The sequence below is a fragment of the Bos indicus x Bos taurus genome, chromosome 5, assembly GCF_003369695.1.
Source record: "Bos indicus x Bos taurus breed Angus x Brahman F1 hybrid chromosome 5, Bos_hybrid_MaternalHap_v2.0, whole genome shotgun sequence".
In the NCBI taxonomy this organism is placed as follows: domain Eukaryota; kingdom Metazoa; phylum Chordata; class Mammalia; order Artiodactyla; family Bovidae; genus Bos; species Bos indicus x Bos taurus.
Window position 1 is genome coordinate 6,364,962 of NC_040080.1, and position 18,230 is coordinate 6,383,191.

General features: G+C 56.2%; 1 protein-coding gene across 7 annotated transcripts in view; it reads left to right on the plus strand.

The window, feature by feature from the left end:
- The window catches only part of PACSIN2 (protein kinase C and casein kinase substrate in neurons 2), a 115,488-nt gene extending 97,679 nt beyond the window's left edge, over positions 1–17,809 (plus strand). For 3 of the 7 annotated variants that reach the window (XM_027540579.1, XM_027540580.1, XM_027540581.1), the window contains exons 4-12: positions 962–1,197; positions 2,841–2,996; positions 5,136–5,311; positions 7,201–7,321; positions 8,812–8,817; positions 10,085–10,206; positions 12,152–12,274; positions 12,657–12,853; positions 16,035–17,809. In XM_027540579.1, coding sequence (XP_027396380.1) covers positions 962–1,197; positions 2,841–2,996; positions 5,136–5,311; positions 7,201–7,321; positions 8,812–8,817; positions 10,085–10,206; positions 12,152–12,274; positions 12,657–12,853; positions 16,035–16,147 — 1,250 coding nt within the window. In that variant the 3' untranslated portion in view covers positions 16,148–17,809. The remainder of the gene's footprint in view (positions 1–961; positions 1,198–2,840; positions 2,997–5,135; positions 5,312–7,200; positions 7,322–8,811; positions 8,818–10,084; positions 10,207–12,151; positions 12,275–12,656; positions 12,854–16,034) is intronic. The other 4 variants (XM_027540584.1, XM_027540585.1, XM_027540583.1 and 1 more) reach the window with 3 other exon arrangements.
- Positions 17,810–18,230: the final 421 nt, after the last annotated feature.

Here is an 18,230-nt window from a genome sequence, read left to right on the forward strand (position 1 = left end):
TTCACAAAGCACTCTTATTTCCGCCTTTGTGGGTCCTGGTCCCTTCGGCAGGACCAGGAGCTGCTCATCTTGTAGACGTGAGAAGCCAGAGGTCCTGAGGGGCTAGCAGTTACTCACGCACACACACCATGTGTCTCTTGTCATTATCCACTCCAGCAGTCATTGTCCCCTGGGAGCACCCTGAGGGCAGGCCCTGTGTCCTCCCGTTCCATCCTCAGCTTCTGTCACAGCCCATCTCTCTGTCACCTCAGGCCAGCTACACCCTCAGCAAAATGACAGGTCAGATTAGGAGTTTCCTTCCTGAGAACAGTGACTGAGGCAACCCAAGCAACCTTCCCCGCTTTCTGGAGAGCTCCATCCAGGCCAGAGCCAGCCAGATTCCTGTCTCCTCCTCTCCTTCCCCAGCCTGGGGCTTCCATTCTGCTGAGGGTTCAGGCCTTCATTCCACAAGCTGTTTCCAGGGCCCAGCTCCTCATGGAGGGAATGGGCCTCAGGAGAACGTGTGGTCCCACACAGGGGAAGCCAGGAGCCAGCAGGAGCCCGAGGGGTGGGCTCAGACTGGCCTGGCAGAGAGGTCAGTTCACTTCAGAATGCCCTCCTCCTTTAGCCAGCCTCAAGCAAATTAAAACTTCCAAGATGAAGAAACTTCATCTTGGAGTTTTTCAAGAGCTCAGTGTCTTTACAAAAAGGAAATGTGTGTAATCCCCCGGTTTCCCTAACAAAAGAAAACAGATCCAGCTTCAGTTCCTTATTTTCTTCTTGATCCCAGGAACTGAAAAAGGAACAGCACTAAGAAAAATATCTGAAACAGCCAAAAGGAAGCCTCCCAGCCAGGCAGCCAGACTGCCAGCCTCAAAGCCCAACCTAAGTGCTGAGGGGGCCTCACAGAAGGGAATCCCCTCCCAGGGCCTGTCTGGGCCCCACAGTGCCGAGTGACCCACCAGCTTCTCTCCTGTCCCAGGGCCCCAGTACGGGACGGTGGAGAAGGCCTGGGTGGCTGTCATGACCGAGGCAGAGAAGGTGAGCGAGCTGCACCTGGAGGTGAAAGCCTCGCTGATGAACGAGGACTTCGAGAAGATCAAGAACTGGCAGAAGGACGCCTTCCACAAGCAGATGATGGGAGGCTTCAAGGAGACCAAGGAAGCCGAGGACGGCTTTCGGAAGGCGCAGAAGCCCTGGGCCAAGAAGCTGAAAGAGGTGCATCCACCCTGGGGCCCTGCCCTGCCTGCAGGCCCCTCACCCACCACCTGCTTCCCCTGGCCAGCCCTCCTGCCCTCCCAGGAGTTCCTGCCACTGCCTAGGCACAGGGGGCCTGCTGAGTGCCTCATTGCCGTTTTTACAGAACCCTTATCCACCCATTTTCCTGTCCTGGGAGCAGGGTGAGACCCACACACACAGCCTAGAGCTCAAAACTGAAGCACTTCCCCCCCCAACCCAGCCCCTGACCCCTCCATGTCATGAACCTTCTGGTCTATCAGAATAGTAAGTCCTGTTTGCCAAAGGTTATCTGAGATGAAACCGTTGTGGAATAGTGCTTTTTAAATTTAAGCAAGCTTCCTAAAACCCAGATTCCCAGGCCCCACCTCTAGAGATAGTGGTCAGGAGGTCAGAAGTGGGGCCTCTTCATGCTCAGTTTTAATAATCTCCTGAGTGATGCTGTGCCTGCTTTGAATAGCACGGTTTTAGAAGAGCTGTTGGTGGCATGCAGAAATGTTCTCAACCACTAACAAGGCCACTCCCAACCCTGAACTTTTAAATGGTTCTTTCTCTTTTATGAGTTTTTCTCTCAAATTCGCAATGATGCTGATACTCATTATTTTACAAGTAGCAAATGGAAATCATCGAGCCTCACCCAGCCTTGGTTCTCCAGAGACTGTCATACCTACGCCTCAGCCCTTAGCATAGGCAGACCTGGAGCCTGGCCTGCCCCATTGCTAAGGGTGCCCCTACTTCCTACCAGTCCCATCCCCATCACGGACTTCTCTCAGGAACCGCACTGCCTCCCTCCCTCTCAGAGTCACCCCAAGCAGACTTCTGTCTCCAGGTTGTGACAACAGGCTTTCCTTGTCTACTCTGTGTCTTGTCTATTTTGCCACATCCCCTTTCTCTTCTTTCTTGTCTCTGGTCCCATTTGTGATGACAGACTCCCTCATGAGGCTCTGGTTACAAACTCAGCTTTCTGCTGTAGAATGAAATCTGTGACTGTGGCTCAGTTAAGACGCATCTATTAAATTACACACATACACACACACACACCCATATCTATAGATATGTGTGTGTATTCATGTAAAATAGTCGTTAAAAATATGGAATGTGGCCTATAACCCTTTCTCCCAACGTTACACTCCTCTTGTGTTAGGTTTCCAGCTGCTGGGCCAGCTCTTCCCTCAGATCCACACCTCCGTCACAGTCTCGCTGCAGGTCACATGTGTGGCTTTCTCCAGCCGTTCTACGTACGGCTATAGCCCAGACCCAACAGTGCACCTGCCTCTCTTCCCTGCTTGCTTCTCCTCCTCGGTGCTTATCACCTACTCACTTACTCTGTTTCCTCTTTCTTGCAGCTGCCTCCCCCAGCTAGATGGTAAGCTGTGTGAAAGCTAGGCTCTTTGTCGAGCACTGTACTCCTTCTGCCTAGCTGGTATCTGACGACAAAGCAGGCACCCCGTCAGTATTTGCTGACTGAACTCTGTTTTAATGTGCTGGAATTATACTGGACACACAGCTTTGCACCTGATCTTCCCTGTCCTCTTAAGAGCACAGGCACTGCCCACAGTCTGTGTAACCTTGAGTGAGGATTTTGACCTTTAAATGTGGTATTTGGGAACTCCTTCTCCCTGTAGGTTGAAGCAGCGAAGAAGGCCTACCACGCAGCATGCAAGGAGGAGAAGCTGGCGATATCCCGCGAGAACAACAGCAGAGCCGACCCGTCCCTCAACCCTGAGCAGCTTAAGAAACTGCAAGACAGAGTAGAGAAGTGCAAACAGGATGTTCTTAAGGTAAATCGTGTGGATTTTTTTCCATGTTGAGAGCACGTGCCTCACCCGTCCACGTGTCTGGCATGTGACGAGCCTTTGTCACTGCTCAGTCAGATGCATGGACACATGGCTGCATCGTGCGGTCACCCGTCACCTCACCACAGCCCTGAGTGCCGCCTCAGGGCAGGGTGGCACGGAGCACTGGGCAGGCAGGGGTATGACTCCTGTGTGTGGCGGGCAGGGTGCGGGGTGGCCGGGGTAGCCGCAGGCAGGAGGTGGGAAGGAGTAGCTCGTGAATGTCAACAGCAGGCAGCTGATGGCGAGCTGGTATGGAGGGCTGTGAGGACCGGTGAGCTTGACAGTCAGGCCAAGTAAGGGCTTGGGACATTGCTGACAGAGAACTGCTGGAAAAAGCTTTAAGAGCCTGGGAAAGGAGGGCAGATGTGAGCAAGGGTTCCGGAACCCTTGGCTCCCAGCTTGGCCCCTGGTCCCACTCCCTTCCTGTGCCTTCTTCCAAGGGCTGGTAGTGGCTGGAGGCTGTCACCGTCAAGGGCCTGCCCTGCTGCAGTGTCCACAGAAGGAAGTCCCAGCCTGGGTTTGGAGAGAGAGGTGAAGTTAGAGATGAGCTGAGCACTGAGCTTCAGGACTAGGGCATGAAGCCCAGAGGGGAAGCAGGAGTCCTGAGCCTCAGAAGAGCCTCTGAGAGAAATAAGGGAATTAGGCAGTGGCGGAAGAAATGGAGGAAACTTGGAGCGGCTGCCCAGCGGTGTGAGCGGAAAAGCTATGCCCTCTATGAAGCTCCTCACTGCTGCCCCCAAGTGGGGCAGAGACGCTGCTCCAGAGGCAGCAGGGCCGGGCCTGAGGCCGGCAAAAGCTCAGGGAGGGCCACTGCCTGCTCAGAAGGCTCCACATTGTCATCAGGAACAGAAGAGCAGAGAGCAAAGGCCACCCCCCCATCCATGGTCAAAGCCCATTTCAGGGTCTTGAGAGTGAGACGACTGTGATAAATGGGTGACCCCAGCCCCAGCATCCCTCCCTTCACCCTAGGAGGCCCCATCACGCTGATGGTCCCCTTCACTGTCAAAGTCATATATGGGGGCAGGGAAGACTGTGTGGGTTTCTGACCCCAGGCACATCCCTGCAAGGGAAACATGCTAACTTTAGACTCGTCACACTGTCCCTAAACACCCTCGAGAAAAGGCTATACCTATGTTCGTATTTTCTTTCTGGTGAAACCCCCTCTTGAGGACAGTTGGGGAGGAATAACTGTGTGTCGGGGGGTGTCATCGGGGAGGAAGTTGGTGTCGTGGGCTGGAAGAAAGGGAACCAGGACTGTCTGAATGTCTTGGTGCAGCTCGGTGTCCATTGTCTGTCACCTTAAATATCAGGATACTGTGAAGTAGAAGTATTCTGTTTGCTGAAAAGGAAAGTGAGGCTCCCAGAAAATGCACAGCACAAGTCTCCGTGGAGCTCAGAGCCCTGTGATCCTGCCTTAAAGGCAACTGGGGAGCCCCTGCTGCTATGGGCAAGACCCGGGGCACAGCCCTTCCCCCTGCGAGAGGGGATGTGGTCACTGGCTCTGAGGGACTGCCTCTTCCCCAGTGGCTGCCTTCTGGGTCTTACTCCAGCTGAGAGACCTGGCAGATGCCAGGAGTATGGTTGTGTTTCAGAAGTGGAGGGGCTGGAACTTGAACTTGGAGTTCTGTCATACTCTGGAGCTTGTGCTCTTCAGGTTTTGGAATCTAAGGACAGGGGACTGAGACATTTTTGCCAAGGGTGTCTTTGGAGGTGGAGAGGGCCTCAGGATGAGCCTGGGAGGCCTGGCTGTGTTGGGGTGGGGAGGGCTGTTCATGGTCCAGCCTTGGGGAGAGGGGAATGCCCTCCAGGAGCCATGTGGGGCCTGAAGCCTCTAGGCAGGAACTTAGGGGTGCAGAGGAGACAGATTGGGGTGCTTCTTGGGTGCAGGGTCACCCACAGTGGCAGGCTTCATGTTGTCACCCGAGGAGTAGTCTAGCTGCTGATGGATTTGGACCTGGTGGAGGGAGACGAGGCCCTGGAGGTGGACAGGGTGGTGCAGAGCCAGGCTCGCTCACTCTCGGGCAGAGGGGAGCAGGCTGAGTGGAAATGAGTCTTCATTCGCGCACCTGGCCCCTATCATAGAGCAAAGAGAAGTATGAGAAGTCCCTGAAGGAGCTGGGCCAGAGCACACCGCAGTACATGGAGAGCATGGAGCAGGTGTTTGAGCAGTGCCAGCAGTTCGAGGAGAAGCGCCTGCGCTTCTTCCGGGAAGTCCTGCTGGAGGTGCAGAAGCACCTGGACCTGTCGAACATGGCCAGGTGAGTGCCCTTCGCCGGGAGCGTGGGGTGGCAAAGTCAGTGGACGGCGCTTTTGTGTGGAGCTCAGTTGCTGCTCTCCAGACCAGGGGGGCGGTGGTCTCAGAGCCCTCCTGAGGCCCTGCGAGGTCCTGCCATCCAGGACGGCTGCTTGCTGGCCCAAGTCTGATGGCCTCCTGCCACACTCTACCAGCTCTGGGTGCAGGGCTCTGCGTCTGGGCAGGGAGGGAGGGCCGCAGCTTGGACTGGCTGCAGTGACACGTTTGAAATCAACCCAGGGGCAAGTCCAGTAGTCCCCCGGCTGGCGCACCCAGCCTGGGGGTGGCCTTACTGTGAGGACCTTCACAAGCTCCTTTCCATGCAGAGCAGCTGCCTGCCAGCCTGCTCCTGGACTTCCAGGGGCTTGGGGCCTTGGGCAGCACAGTCCGTGAGCCTCTGCTGAATGGAGACACAAGACCATGATATTTCTTCCCCACTTTCCTCATCTTTGGTCCTGTGACACCTTCATTGGGGCAGAGGTCTGTGCTAACCCCGGGCTTCGATGTGTCATGCACACAGCCAAGCCATTTAGAAATGACCTACAAGTCAGAGCTTGTCATCAATAGGGAATTACCTTCTTTTTGTCTCCTAACAATAAAAAAAAAAATGAAAAGCGTTCAGTCGTTGTTCAACTGCTATGCCAACAGTTAATGGGTCGTTATGAGTGTCTGTGCAGTTGGTGACATTGTTCCCCATCTCAGTGATGAGGAAGTGGAGGCTGGGCCTGGTTTGGTCACTTGCCCAAGGCTGCCCTGCAGGCAGAGGCAGGGCGGGGCTGCGGGGCTCCTCTGTGTGGAGTAACTGCCTTGCCTCACTTAGTCCTCCAAGCCACCCTGGGGAGCAGATGGTCTAATAGTGTCCTAGGGCTGCCATCATAAAATACTGATACCTGGGCACCCTACAACAACAGAAATTTATTGTCTCACAGTTCTGAAATCAAGGTGTCAGTGGGCCTCGATCCCTCTGATGGCTCTGGTCTAGGGGAGGATCCTTCCCTGACTTGTAGACACATCCCTCCAGTCACATGGCCATCTTCTGGGTCTTCACATCGTCCCCTCTCTGTCCCTGTGTCCCAGTTTCCCCCTTTGTGTAAAAAGGTGGGTTTTTTAATTTACAGATTACCTCTGTAAAGAACCCATTTCCCAACAAGCTCTCATCCTGAGACCCCTGGGGTGACACCAGCAGTATCTTTTTTGGAGGACACGGCTCACCCCATAACAGGTGGGTTGTGCCCACTGGACAGAGGAGGGCACAGACCCTGAGAGGGGGAATGACTGCCGGCCACACAGACCAGAAGTGAGAGCTCCAGGACCCGGGGTGGTGGTCCTGTCCCTCACGGGCAGCTTCCTAGGGAGGCGAGCCACTCTGGGCTGTGGAGCAGAAGCAGGAGTCCCCCAAGCTGGCCGACGGCATGTGCAGCCCCCACAGCACTGGCCAGTCTTCACTTGCTGAATGTAAACCTACCAGCTTTTTTGAAGGGATGAGGAGCGACTTTCCTGACACTCAGTTGTGGACCTGGTGAAATGGAACCGCACAGCCTGGGGGCCCCTGTGGCCCAGACACCAGCACCTTCTATATTATCTGACACAGAACAAAGCTGGGCTGTTGCCTCCTGGTTTGATTTGTCAGAACCTGAAGCTGTGGCTTCGATGCCACGGTTGTCATTTTTCCCCTCCTGTGTGCATCACGGCCAGATAACTGTCCAGCACGCCAGGGCAGGCGTCTGATCTGCACTGGGACGTCGACCCTGATGCGCTGCAGACCGTGATGCTGGCTCTGGGCAGGCCCTGGGCGAGGCTGACCGGTGGCTTTCCCTTCCTTCCAAAAGAGTCATGCTTCTCTCTCTGATTTAGCTACAAAAATGTTTACCGTGACCTGGAGCAGAGCATCAAAGCCGCCGACGCGGTAGAGGACCTGAGGTGGTTCAGAGCCAACCACGGGCCAGGCATGTCCATGAACTGGCCACAGTTTGAGGTAGGAGGACCCACTGGCCTGGGTGGGACCTGGGCCCACAGCGCCGAGTGCTACACTTTCTCCTTCCAGCTCAGAGTTGGCCTGTGCCCTGTTGACGTGGCAGTGTTTCCACACGGCCACCTTAGAAACCAAGCGGATGTTTAGTGTTCCAAGGGGCTTTGGGCACTGCTGAGGGGCCTTCTGAGTCTCTGGCGACGGTGCAGTTATGTTCTTTGTGAGGACTTTGACGGTCCCCTGTTGACCCTAGGCATTCCCTTCATGGAGAGGCCCTGGCGGTCCCTGCTCAGCCCTGCAGGATGGCCAGGGAAGGAGTGGCCACAGTGCTCCAGGCCTGGAGGGCCGGGGCCACCATCTCAGTAGCCTCTGGCCCAGGGCGGGAGGGGGCACGGTCTCAGAGTGTATGTTCTTACACAGAGGGTCTTTTTCTTATTTCCTTATATAAATTCAGTCAGCTTTGGTGCGGGAACAGCTTTCTTTTCTCATTTTCATGGGTCCAAGCTATCCAGTGTTTTTACATGCAAATTCAAGGGCCTGGAGCCCTCAGGACTCTTCCAGTCTGCCAACTGGGTTCCCAGTACATGGACCCCTGAGGATCACAGAGAAGGCAGTGGCCACAGTCCCAGCACCCTGCCCTCTGGGGGACAGGGCTCTCCCCACATCATGGTAAATCAGGGGCTGGGGAAGCTCCACAGGGTCACCGCTGCTGCCTCCCCCGGGAGGGGCTGAGGCGACCCCTCTATGCTGGGCTCCAGTCACCTGGTTTCCTCTGACTCGTCACAGCCAGAGCCCAGGCTGCGCTCAGACCTGCCCCACCGCCTCCTCACTGTGGGATGCTGAGCAGGTCCTTTGCCCTGGTTGTGCCTCGGTTGCCCCATGTGTAATATGGGGATGACAGTGGTACCCATCTTCTCTGTGGCCGGGGCTTCAGTGGCCTGGTCCATACTGGGTCTTGCCCCAGGGCCCCCCCACACAGAACCTCGTCTAGCCCCATCCTAGTTTGGCATCTTTTCAGCCCTCATACCAGTGCCTTTTTTCTGGAGCTTCTCAAGAAAGCTTCTCCACATGACGATGTGGGTCCCTACAACTGAGCCCTCCCCCTGCCCCCAACAGGGGCCAAGAGCAGAGGCCTAGGGCCTTCCCAGGTGGAAGTGGTTCTGGAAGAAAAAGCACAGCCCCTTCTCCTCCCCCTGGTGAGGGCACTGGTGCACGCACCCCTGGGTTCTAGAGACCCCTGGTGATATGCACCCCTCCAAGCCCTGATTCCCTTAGGACTACAGGTCCCTACCCAGGGAATAGAGTGGTCTGGAAAGGAACACTTGACAGGCAGTCTTGCTGGCATGGGTGTCCTGACCACAGCCCGTGGTGGCTATCCTCTGTGGGCCCCTTGAGCTGGGAACGCATGCCTGCATATGGCGCACGCCTGCAGCTCTCACAGGCCCTGCTGGACTTTCTCTAATGAAATGATTTCTTTTTATTTTCCATGCCACAAGGATGAAGTAAGTTCCTATTTTATGGTTAACTTGTTGAATTCCAAATCTCCTGCGGTGTGGTCAGCCCCTGTGGGTCTCTGTGTGGCATCCACGGCCTGGTGTGACAGCATGTGCTGGTTAAAGAACCAAGGCCGCAGTGTGGCCCAGGCTGTGTGGTTGTCCACATTAACAGCAGGCCCTTCCCTTCGCGGTCGGCCAGCTGTCGATCGCACTGGCCCTTGGAAGCCACCCTGTCAGGACAGATGTACATTCAGAAGGTCACTATGGGGACTCTGAATTCCAGTCGAGTTCTCAGTCAGCTTATTTCAGTTAAGAAGATAGGTGACCTAAGTTTGGGATTGGGGGCCTAAGTCTGCCACCAACTGTAGTGGGCAAGTCACTTTTCTTTCTGGGCCTCGGTTTCCTCACATGACAAATTGGCAGTTAGACTTGATGTTTCTAAGGTGGCTTCTGTAACTACATGTGAGCACAGCTGTGGGCTTGGTCATCCCAAATATTAATTCAGATAAAGTGATTTGATAATGGGTAAAGTGGGCCGGGGGAAGAATTCATCACACGTGTACACACACGTGCTGTTCTCCCCGTTTCCAGCACAGTTGATAAAAGCCTGTTCACATGCTGGGAACAGTGAGCCTTCAGAGACATACACTCTGTGCTTTGTTACCTCACACATTGCTCAGGTGGAAGAAGACAGCCCTGGTGGGGCGAGTGCCACTCCTCAGGGTCCTGAGGGATGCGGGAGCCCCCTGCACCTGATTCTGTTTGCACCCAGGGCCCATTTCCCAAGCCACAGGCTGGCTCAGGTCCCGCACCCAGCTCTCCTGCCTCACTGGGAACGTCAGTCAAGAGATGGGTGGGAGGGTCTTTAGCACTGAATGCCAGCCCCTCAGAGGGACTCTGTCTGCTTTGGAAGCATGAGGAAACTTGGCAAGGCCTGGGGTCTGGAGGCTGAGTGCCACAGGGCTGGGGTGGGGTTGGACGGGGAGGATGCCTGGGACTGGGACTCAGGACCCCTGCGTGCTGGCCCCAGTGTTCTCAGCAGCTGTCTGCCCCTGGAGGCTGGCCCCCAAGGAGTACCCACCTTGCGCGGTGAAGAGGGCCAGTGGCAGGCGTCACGAGCCTGGGGTCGCTGGGAGGCGGGGAGGGCAGACGCAGTGCAGCGAGGTGCCACATTGCGCGGGGCCGGCCAGCGGCTCGCGGCCGCGGCGTTAGGCTCATGTGGCCTCAGACAAATGAGCTTTCTGACTCCTCTTCCCCGGTGCCTGTTGCTCAGGAGTGGTCTGTGGACCTGAATCGAACTCTCAGCCGGAAAGAGAAGAAGAAGAATGCTGACGGTGTGACCCTAATGGGCATCAACCAGACTGGTGACCAGGCTTCGCAGAACAAGCCCAGCAGGTGGGCACTGGGTACCTCTGTCCCTGGCAAGGCCCCCTGGGTCCTCTGCCAGGGCTGGAACGCCCCTACCCAGGGAGACTCCCCAAAGGGGCCCTGCAGGGAACCCCGGGGCATCTTTCCAAACACTCTGCTGGGCAGCAGCCAAGGGCCTCTCTTGGGAGAATCTTCATTTCACTCGGTGCCAGAGCTGCAGAAAGACCTGGAGAAGGAGCCTTTGCCACAGTGCGCTTTGGGCCCCTTGTGACAGAAAGAACTGATGCAGGGTGCTGTCCACTGCGTGTCCCCAGCAGTGCACACGGGCAGGTGGAGGTGACTGAGGGCGTCCTTCACGTGGAGTCAGGGGCCCTGGCCGGGTGTGTGCTTACCTTCCTGTGCCGTAGGCAGGTGCCTAATTCGAGGGTGGGGCACTCACTGTCCAGTGCCCCCTTCTTCAAAGTACCCCTGCTGAGAGCGTTGGTTATTCTGAGTTTGGATTGAACAGGTGGCACTGAGGTCCTCAGCTCGAGGAGGGTCAGAGTTCCCAGCAGATGAGTGTTACTGTCCTCCGCAGAGCCAAGGCTGCCCCCGGGGCCCCAAGGCCTCCGCGCCCTGCTGAGTTTTAACACACCTCAGGCTCCAGACCTCCTGGGAAGGGTCAGCATGGTTCCAGAGGCCTTCTGTGTTCCTGGGCACTGAAGCCCCCACCCGCGCTCTCTGGGTTGATGTGGCTGCTCGTCACTCAGCTCCTGTGCCAGTGCCTGGGCAGGTGGGCTTGGCTAAGTGACTGTAGGCATGAGCATGTGCCAGGGGTCAGGCCAGCACCTAGGGGTGGGGTAGGGTGGTCCATACCAGCCAGGGCTGCTGCACAAATTCAGTTGCCCAGCACCAACCTCCTGTCAGAAGGTCAGCTGCAGAAAGGTGCCAAAGAGGGGGTAGGGCCTGGTGGTCTCAGTCATGTGGCCCAGACGCAGGCAGCAGGCAGGCATAGGCCCAGTGCCCCTGGCCAGGCCTGAAACCCATGTGGCAGTGGCTGGCCACTGGGGGGTCCCTCTGGTGGCATCTGAGGCATGTCTTCTCCTCCCCTCCCCACCCTGGCTGAGCCATCCACCCAGCACTTAGCGTGCCAGCTCCATGCTGACTGGCTAGGAGATAAGAAGTGTTGCTGGCCCAGGCAGCCCTGGCCTGCAGCTTAGTGGTCGGGCCTGCCTGCTCAGATGTCCGTGGCGGGGTCCCCAGGCTCTCCAGGCCCGTCTTATCTCATTACCATCTTGTTCTGTGCTCAGTACCTGTAGTCACTGCATTTCATCACCTGGCTGTCTTCGCTCAGGCCAGGCTGCAATCAGAGTTCTCTTTGGTCCCCTCTGGGCCTGGCACACAGTAGGCAGTTAGCAGACGGGTTTTTCTCTCTCTCTCTGGAGCAGAAAAGGGGTCCTTCCTTTCTTCCTAGAAAGGATTATTCAACAGGCTTTGGTTCTGATTTTGGAAGTTGCAGATCCAGAAGACCCAAGGAGGAGGCTACTGGACCCTTTTGTTGTCAGAAGGAGAGGGCACTGGGGGCTGTGGGGTCTGGAGAGCCCCAGGCTGAGCCCCACAGGCTGTCATCCTGCCGGCCCTCCACAGAGGGCCAGGTGCAGGACTGCAGAGAGAAGCCCTGAGCCCAGATGCACCTGTGCTCCAGCAACAGCCTGCGCACATGCAGGGCTCCTGTTAGGACAGGCTATGTTTAGACACAAGGAGGGAAAATGCAAGTCTTGTTCTTTCTTAGACACTTTAACCGCATTCAAGAGCCAAAGTATTGCTAAGTGTTTCACTAAAACAATCTTTCTGCTCCAACACACTCCTCCCATTTGACAGGGAGCTGATTTGTCCCTTCAAATCCTGGCCCTGTGTTCTTGCAGCTGGGAGCACCCAGGACCGTAGGGGCTGCCGAGTTGGGGTCCCCTGAAAGCTCTCTCTCTCCCCGTAGTGATCTTAGTGTCCCGGGCAACCCCGAACGGTCAGCGCAGTCACTGTCCAGCTACAACCCCTTCGAGGATGAGGACGACACGGGGAGCACCGTCAGTGAGAAGGAGGACATTAAAGCCAAAAAGTTGGTGAACAAACGTTTCCCTCTGGCTTCCATCTCGCTCCCTCTCTCCCCTCTCTCTCTGTCCAAGGTCTCGCCCCCTCGGCACTCAGGGCAATGCATGAGGCCTGCAGGAGGCAGCCCGGCTGGTGGATGGTCTCTGACTTCTCGATTTCTCAGGGAGGGAGGCACCAGTTAACAGTCTGTGGTTGCTTTTTCTCTGCCCTGGTCCAGCCCATGAGCACAGGAACACGGGTGCTGCTGAGGGGCCCGCGCTCTGCAGAAGGAGTGCCAGCCCAGCCCAAGGGCTCCCCGGTCTCCCCGGGCGGGGTCTGGGGCTCCGAGCAGGGCCTCAGGCCTCTGCCAGCCCCACGCTCAGGATCACTGGGTCAACCCTTTTTTGCAGCGTGAGCAGCTACGAGAAGACCCAGAGCTACCCTGCGGACTGGTCAGACGATGAGTCTAACAACCCATTCTCCTCCACGGATGCCAATGGGGACTCCAATCCCTTTGACGAGGACACCCCCTCGGGGACGGAAGTGCGGGTCCGGGCCCTTTATGACTATGAAGGGCAGGAGCACGATGAGCTGAGCTTCAAGGCCGGTAGGTGGGCGCCCGGCTGGCCTCTGGGGCCACTGCTTCCAGCCTGTCCGTTTGTTCAGCTACACTGGGTCTTCGTTGCTATGCACAGGCCTTCTCTGTTTGCAACAAGCAGGGGCTACTCTGCAGTGGCTTCTCTTGTTGTGAGGCATAGGCTCTAAGTGTGCGGGCTTCAGTACCTGTGACTTCCAGGCTCTGGAGCCTGGGCTCGGTAGTTGTGGTGCAGGGGCTTAGGTGCTCCACGGCATGTGGAATCTTCCCGGACTGAGAATCTAACCCATGTCCCCGGCATTGGCAGGTGGATTCTCACCCACTGCACCAGCAGGGAAGTCCCAGCCTGCTTTTTTTAGGTCTAGTTCCATTTGTGTGTCCCCCGCCCCATCCCACCTTCCATTTCAAACATGGCAGATGCTCAACACCAAAGGTTAGAAGACAGTGAGGCACCCCGTGCCTTTGCCCAAGACGCCACCCCAGCCAGGCTAAGGCCTGTGCATAAGAGACACAGATCCAGGCCATCTGGCTACCCCGCAGGCTCCCTGGAAACAGTGCCTGCGAGTCCCCAGGGGAGCCTTTCTCCAGAGGCCCACAGCGGGCAGAGGGGCCCCCAGCCCAGTGGTAGCATCCCCACGGCCCCCAGAGCCTCTTCTCGGGGCTTTGCCTTCTACCCTTCCCTGCAGCCCTGCCACCAACACAGCTTTGTTGCCAGTAGCTGAAACCCGGGTTTTATGAAACAGCCTGGATCCTTATCATATGAGCTCTGTATGTGGAAATTTTCTATCCTGGTTTCTATTTAATGCCGGCTACAGTTCAGCAAATGGCTTGCAACCCTCTGTCTGAAGAGCTCTGTCTTAGAGCCTATCCCCAGAGGTTTGGTCAGCCTGGCTCTAGACGGGCCAGAAGGGAGCCAGGGTTCTTCCTTCTGCTTTGCCCCTCCTCGGAACCACCCCAGATCCAGCATTACCCCTAGCCCTCCACTGCAGGGGTGCTGGGCCCTAACTCAGCCAGCGCAGGCTGAAGTGCTCCCTGAGTCTCCATCTCTGGGGCAGACCCTGTGTCCGGCCTCCCACCCACCCTGGCTGAGAGCTATGTCTAACAGCGGCCTTCTCTCAGCCCTCAGAAAGTAGCTAGCTACCTACTCCACCCCAGAGCTGGTCATAGGGTGGCTCTGGCTGCTTGTGGGACGTTCTCGTGTGTCTTTAAACACCTTTGTCAGTTTTTTTTTGGGGGGGGCCATGCCTTGTGGCTCTCAGGATCTTAATTGCCTAACCAGGGATCAAAGCCATGCCCCCCTGTAGTGGAAACGTGGACTCCTCACCACTGGACCAGCAGGGAATTCCTTTGAGTTTCCCGACATTCTTGACTGGGGTTGTTTCCACCCTACTTTGTTTACTTTATTTGTTGGTTGACTGATTTTTAATTTTTTATTCTTTCTGAATGTTTTTTTTTAAGTTGGGCCCTGTTGTGCGGCTTGCAGGCTTGTAGTTCCCCTGTGAGGGTCCCCAGCAGTGAAAGCGCCGAGTCCTAACCACTGGGCCGCCAGGGAGTTCCCTCTAAATCTTATCTTTTGGACTTGTCAGCAATTTTATAGATTTAAAATGTCTCGTTATCAAAAGCAGACTGGAATGGATCTTTCTAATCACCAGTTTACATTTTTACAATTTGGCAGGTTCCAGTTGGTTTTGTCTGTTTTCTGTGTAATTTTCTTCCCCCCACCCCGCCGAGGTCACATTAGTTCCTGGCCACACCACTTCCTCCTGTCTGGAGTGTGCCCTGGCTGCTCCCCGCTTCTCTGGGCCTGGGGAGCCTAGGGTCTCCACCTGGTGAGCTTCCCACCACATGCCCCCCTCTCAGAGCTGCTGCCCGTCTGCTTCTGGGAGCCTCGCCCCGCTAGACCGGATGAGAGGCACACCAGGCGTCCGTGTCGGCCCTGCCGGAGCACAGAGAGCCCCCAGGGTGGGAGGAGAGGGGTTTCCCACTCGTGACGCCCACCCTGCGGCCCCCTGCATCGCAGGAGCAGCGGTGCTGACGAAGTGGGTCCCCAGCTGCAGGCAGAGAGCCATCTCGTGGGAGTCGGCAGCACGAGGCCCAGGTGCTCGCCGCGCGCTGGCGCCGACCCGGGTCCTTCCGTGCTCTCGCCCCTAGTCCTCACAGCGCCTCTCAGTCTCCCAGCAGCTCTGAGAGCCCCGGGTGCGGCCCCGCGGGCCTCTGGGTCCACAGAATGAGGAGTCAGGGAATGCTGCTGAACAAGATATAACTGCCGGAGGAAAACGGTGCAGCTAAGCCTGAAAAGCGGGCCAAAATGCCAACGAGAAACACAAAGCTGCAAACTGAACAATGAAGACACCTCAGCAGGCCCATCTTCTGCCAGTTCTCAGAGCTGTCCCTGCGGGCTGGTCACCAGGCCACTCCTTCCTGTCCCCTGGCTCTGGCCTGCTCTGGCCACCCTGAACAGAAGAAGGCAGGCCTGATCACACCTGTGGTCCTTGTCCCCTGGCCTGTCTCCTTGAGAGGCCAGGCTCCTTCTGTCCCTCTCTCATCTCCGTATCCCCTCCACCTCCCAGGGCCTTGGTGCAAAGTAGAGGCTCCTTCTTACTTGAGAAAACAGAGGCTCAGTCAGACTGAAGTAGCACACAGAGCCGTGGGGAGAGTCCAGGACCATGCCAGCGCACTCTGGGTGTTGGGAAAGCTTGGTTTCTTCAAGTCAGAGGACAAATGCTCTGAGCTCAGTGCTGGGGAGAGAAGAACGGGCCCCCATGCCTCCCACAGCTGCAGTCTAGACACAGACTAAAGGAAGGCATGGAGACCACGGCAGCAGTGCTGGAGGAGACTCAAGAAGACCATGTGGGCCAGGCCGGGGAGGAAGGCTGCGGGGGGTGGCACAGACCCTGTGGGACGAGGCCTCGGACCTGGCCTGGGCAGTCAGAGGGCAAAATCCTGCAGTCTCTGCAGGAGCTCCTCGGGCAACTGAGACCGGTGTGCTTGAGGGGTACTGTGTGAGAGACGGGGGTCTTTAATCTCTCAGAGCCACCCCCGCAATGGATACACAACTTCAGACGCGACTTAGTAGAGGAAGAGTCAGGCCCTCATCCTGCCAGGAGAATGCCTACGCCTCCCACCTACGTTAGAGACCCTCAGCGGGCCCAGGGTGAGGGCTTGCCAAGACAGCTCCCTTTTTGTCTTGCAGGGGACGAGCTGACCAAAATAGAGGATGAAGATGAGCAGGGCTGGTGCAAGGGGCGCTTGGACAGCGGACAGGTCGGCCTGTACCCTGCGAATTACGTCGAGGCGATCCAGTGACGGGCTGGTGGGCTGGCTGGCGGAGGGACGGAGTGGAGGTCCAGCAGCTCTGTTAGCCGTTGGCCCCGGGCAGCGGCCCCTCCAGCCAGCCATGCGGGCATCCACTCCTCTTCCTGCAAAAGATGATGGTTCCATTGCTGTTGGCTTCATGGTGTCTCTTGAAGGCAGACAAGCTGGTCATTTCACCTGGAGCTCGGCCCCCTTTCCACAGTGCAGATGGAGAGAGCCGATCACAGGAAGCTGCAGGACAACAGGAATCACCGCCCCCCCGCCCCGCCCCCCACGCTGTGTGTTGGCTTATCATGGATCCGTGTATTCTTGACCTTGTCTTTCCTCCTCTCCTCCACGTCAATGGTAACGGTGGGTTCCACTAATCCTTGCTCCACTGATTCCTTTCTCTGACAAGTCCCATCACCTGCTAAAACTTAAATGAACAAACTTACATGCCATTTTGTGAGTGAACACTTTGAGGTTTTTAATTTAAAGGCTGTGTACAGTTACTTTTTTATATTCCCATTCTTGCATTCATTTATACTTAAATTATGACAAAGGTCGATGTCCACCAGTGGTCTTGAGGCAGTGTCTCTGTTTCCATGCTCTTCTGTTAATCACCCATGCCACTGCCTGGGGCGAGAGCCGGCAGCCTGGACAGACCATGTTTGAAGCAAGAGATTGCAGTAGAAAGATGGGAACACATGGCTGGGTTTCCAAGGTGAATGCTCTCCGCGTTTGGGGTGTCCAAATGTGAGTTTTGCAAATAACCTTATGTAGTCCTCTCTAAAGCCGCCATATTTAAAATCTATTTTCACTCTATTTGTGCTTAAACTTTACTCTTGCAAATTAACAATTTTATCAGTGATTTTTGAAAAGTTAAAATATAAGACTAACGTTTCAAGTGAATGCATCTATAGTTAAGATGCTTTATATTAGACTGTCACGTCTTGGTGTATATCTGTATATACTATTTGATATTCAGAGAATCTAAAGAGCTTGTCTACTGTGTTCATGAGACTGAGCAGCTTTTGACAGTGGCTTCAATTTGTAAACTGCTTGAAGACCATCCGGGCATCAGCCTGGCTGGTTGGCTGGGCCCAGTGGAGCCTGCCAGAGGGACGTCTGTCTTCGCTGGCCAGCCGGGAGTCCAGTGTCCTCAGCCCAGCTAGCCTTAGTCCCCTGTAGCAGAACACTGTACAAAACTCCCGCGTCTTTGCGAGCAGCTGCAGATCTCACTGTCATCCGTGTTCCTCGTGAGCAAAGAAAAGCTGGGTCTCACCCCACAGCACCAGGGTCTCCTGAGCACCCTGTGGCCATCAGGGAGCCGACAGGCTGGGGCAGGAAGCTGCCCTGTAACCACGGGCCGGCGAGGGAGGGCAAACCTTTCCTCTGTGTAACTCAGACATGGGAGAAATGGCTGCCGCCACCACAAGCTATGCATTCTACTCGGTGTTTCCAGTGAGCTTGATGTCTTGCTTGGAAAGTGGATGTGTGTCTGTCTGTCCTGAGGATGCGTGTCTATCTGTCCTGGAAACTTACCAGCAGAATCCTCATTCCTTTGCTACAGATGTACCAAAAATTGTCAAGTCTTTTCAGTTTAGGAGTTTCTTTAAACATATAGTATTTTAGAAAAAAAAAATCAATAAACAGTTGATCTCGTGATTATGACCATCTCTGTGCCGTGCGTGTGCCTCCCACCCACACCAGCTGGTGGATGTGTCTTCACCGGCGTCTGGAGCCAGGCAAGACCCCAGGTGCAAGAGCACTGCCCAGGGCCCATGTCCCTGCTAAGCTAGAGGCCGGGGAGTCGAGGCACCCCGGGGTGCTTCCCTCCCTCCAACCTGCTTCTCTGTGGTCTCGGTGCCCCCAGCATGGGCAGCAGGCTGGCACTTCCCTCCCCTCCCCGAGGCCCATACAGCAAGACCAGACCAGAGACCACTCACGGCCCGAGCTGCTTCGAAAACGTGTCCTGAGCACCTGCTGTGCGTCAGGCCCACTTCAGTGGCATCATCTGTAAAGAACTGCCCAGCTCCAGACACGCTGCGAGTGAGGTGGGCCCTGCTCTCTGCTTCTGAGGAGGCGCGGAGCC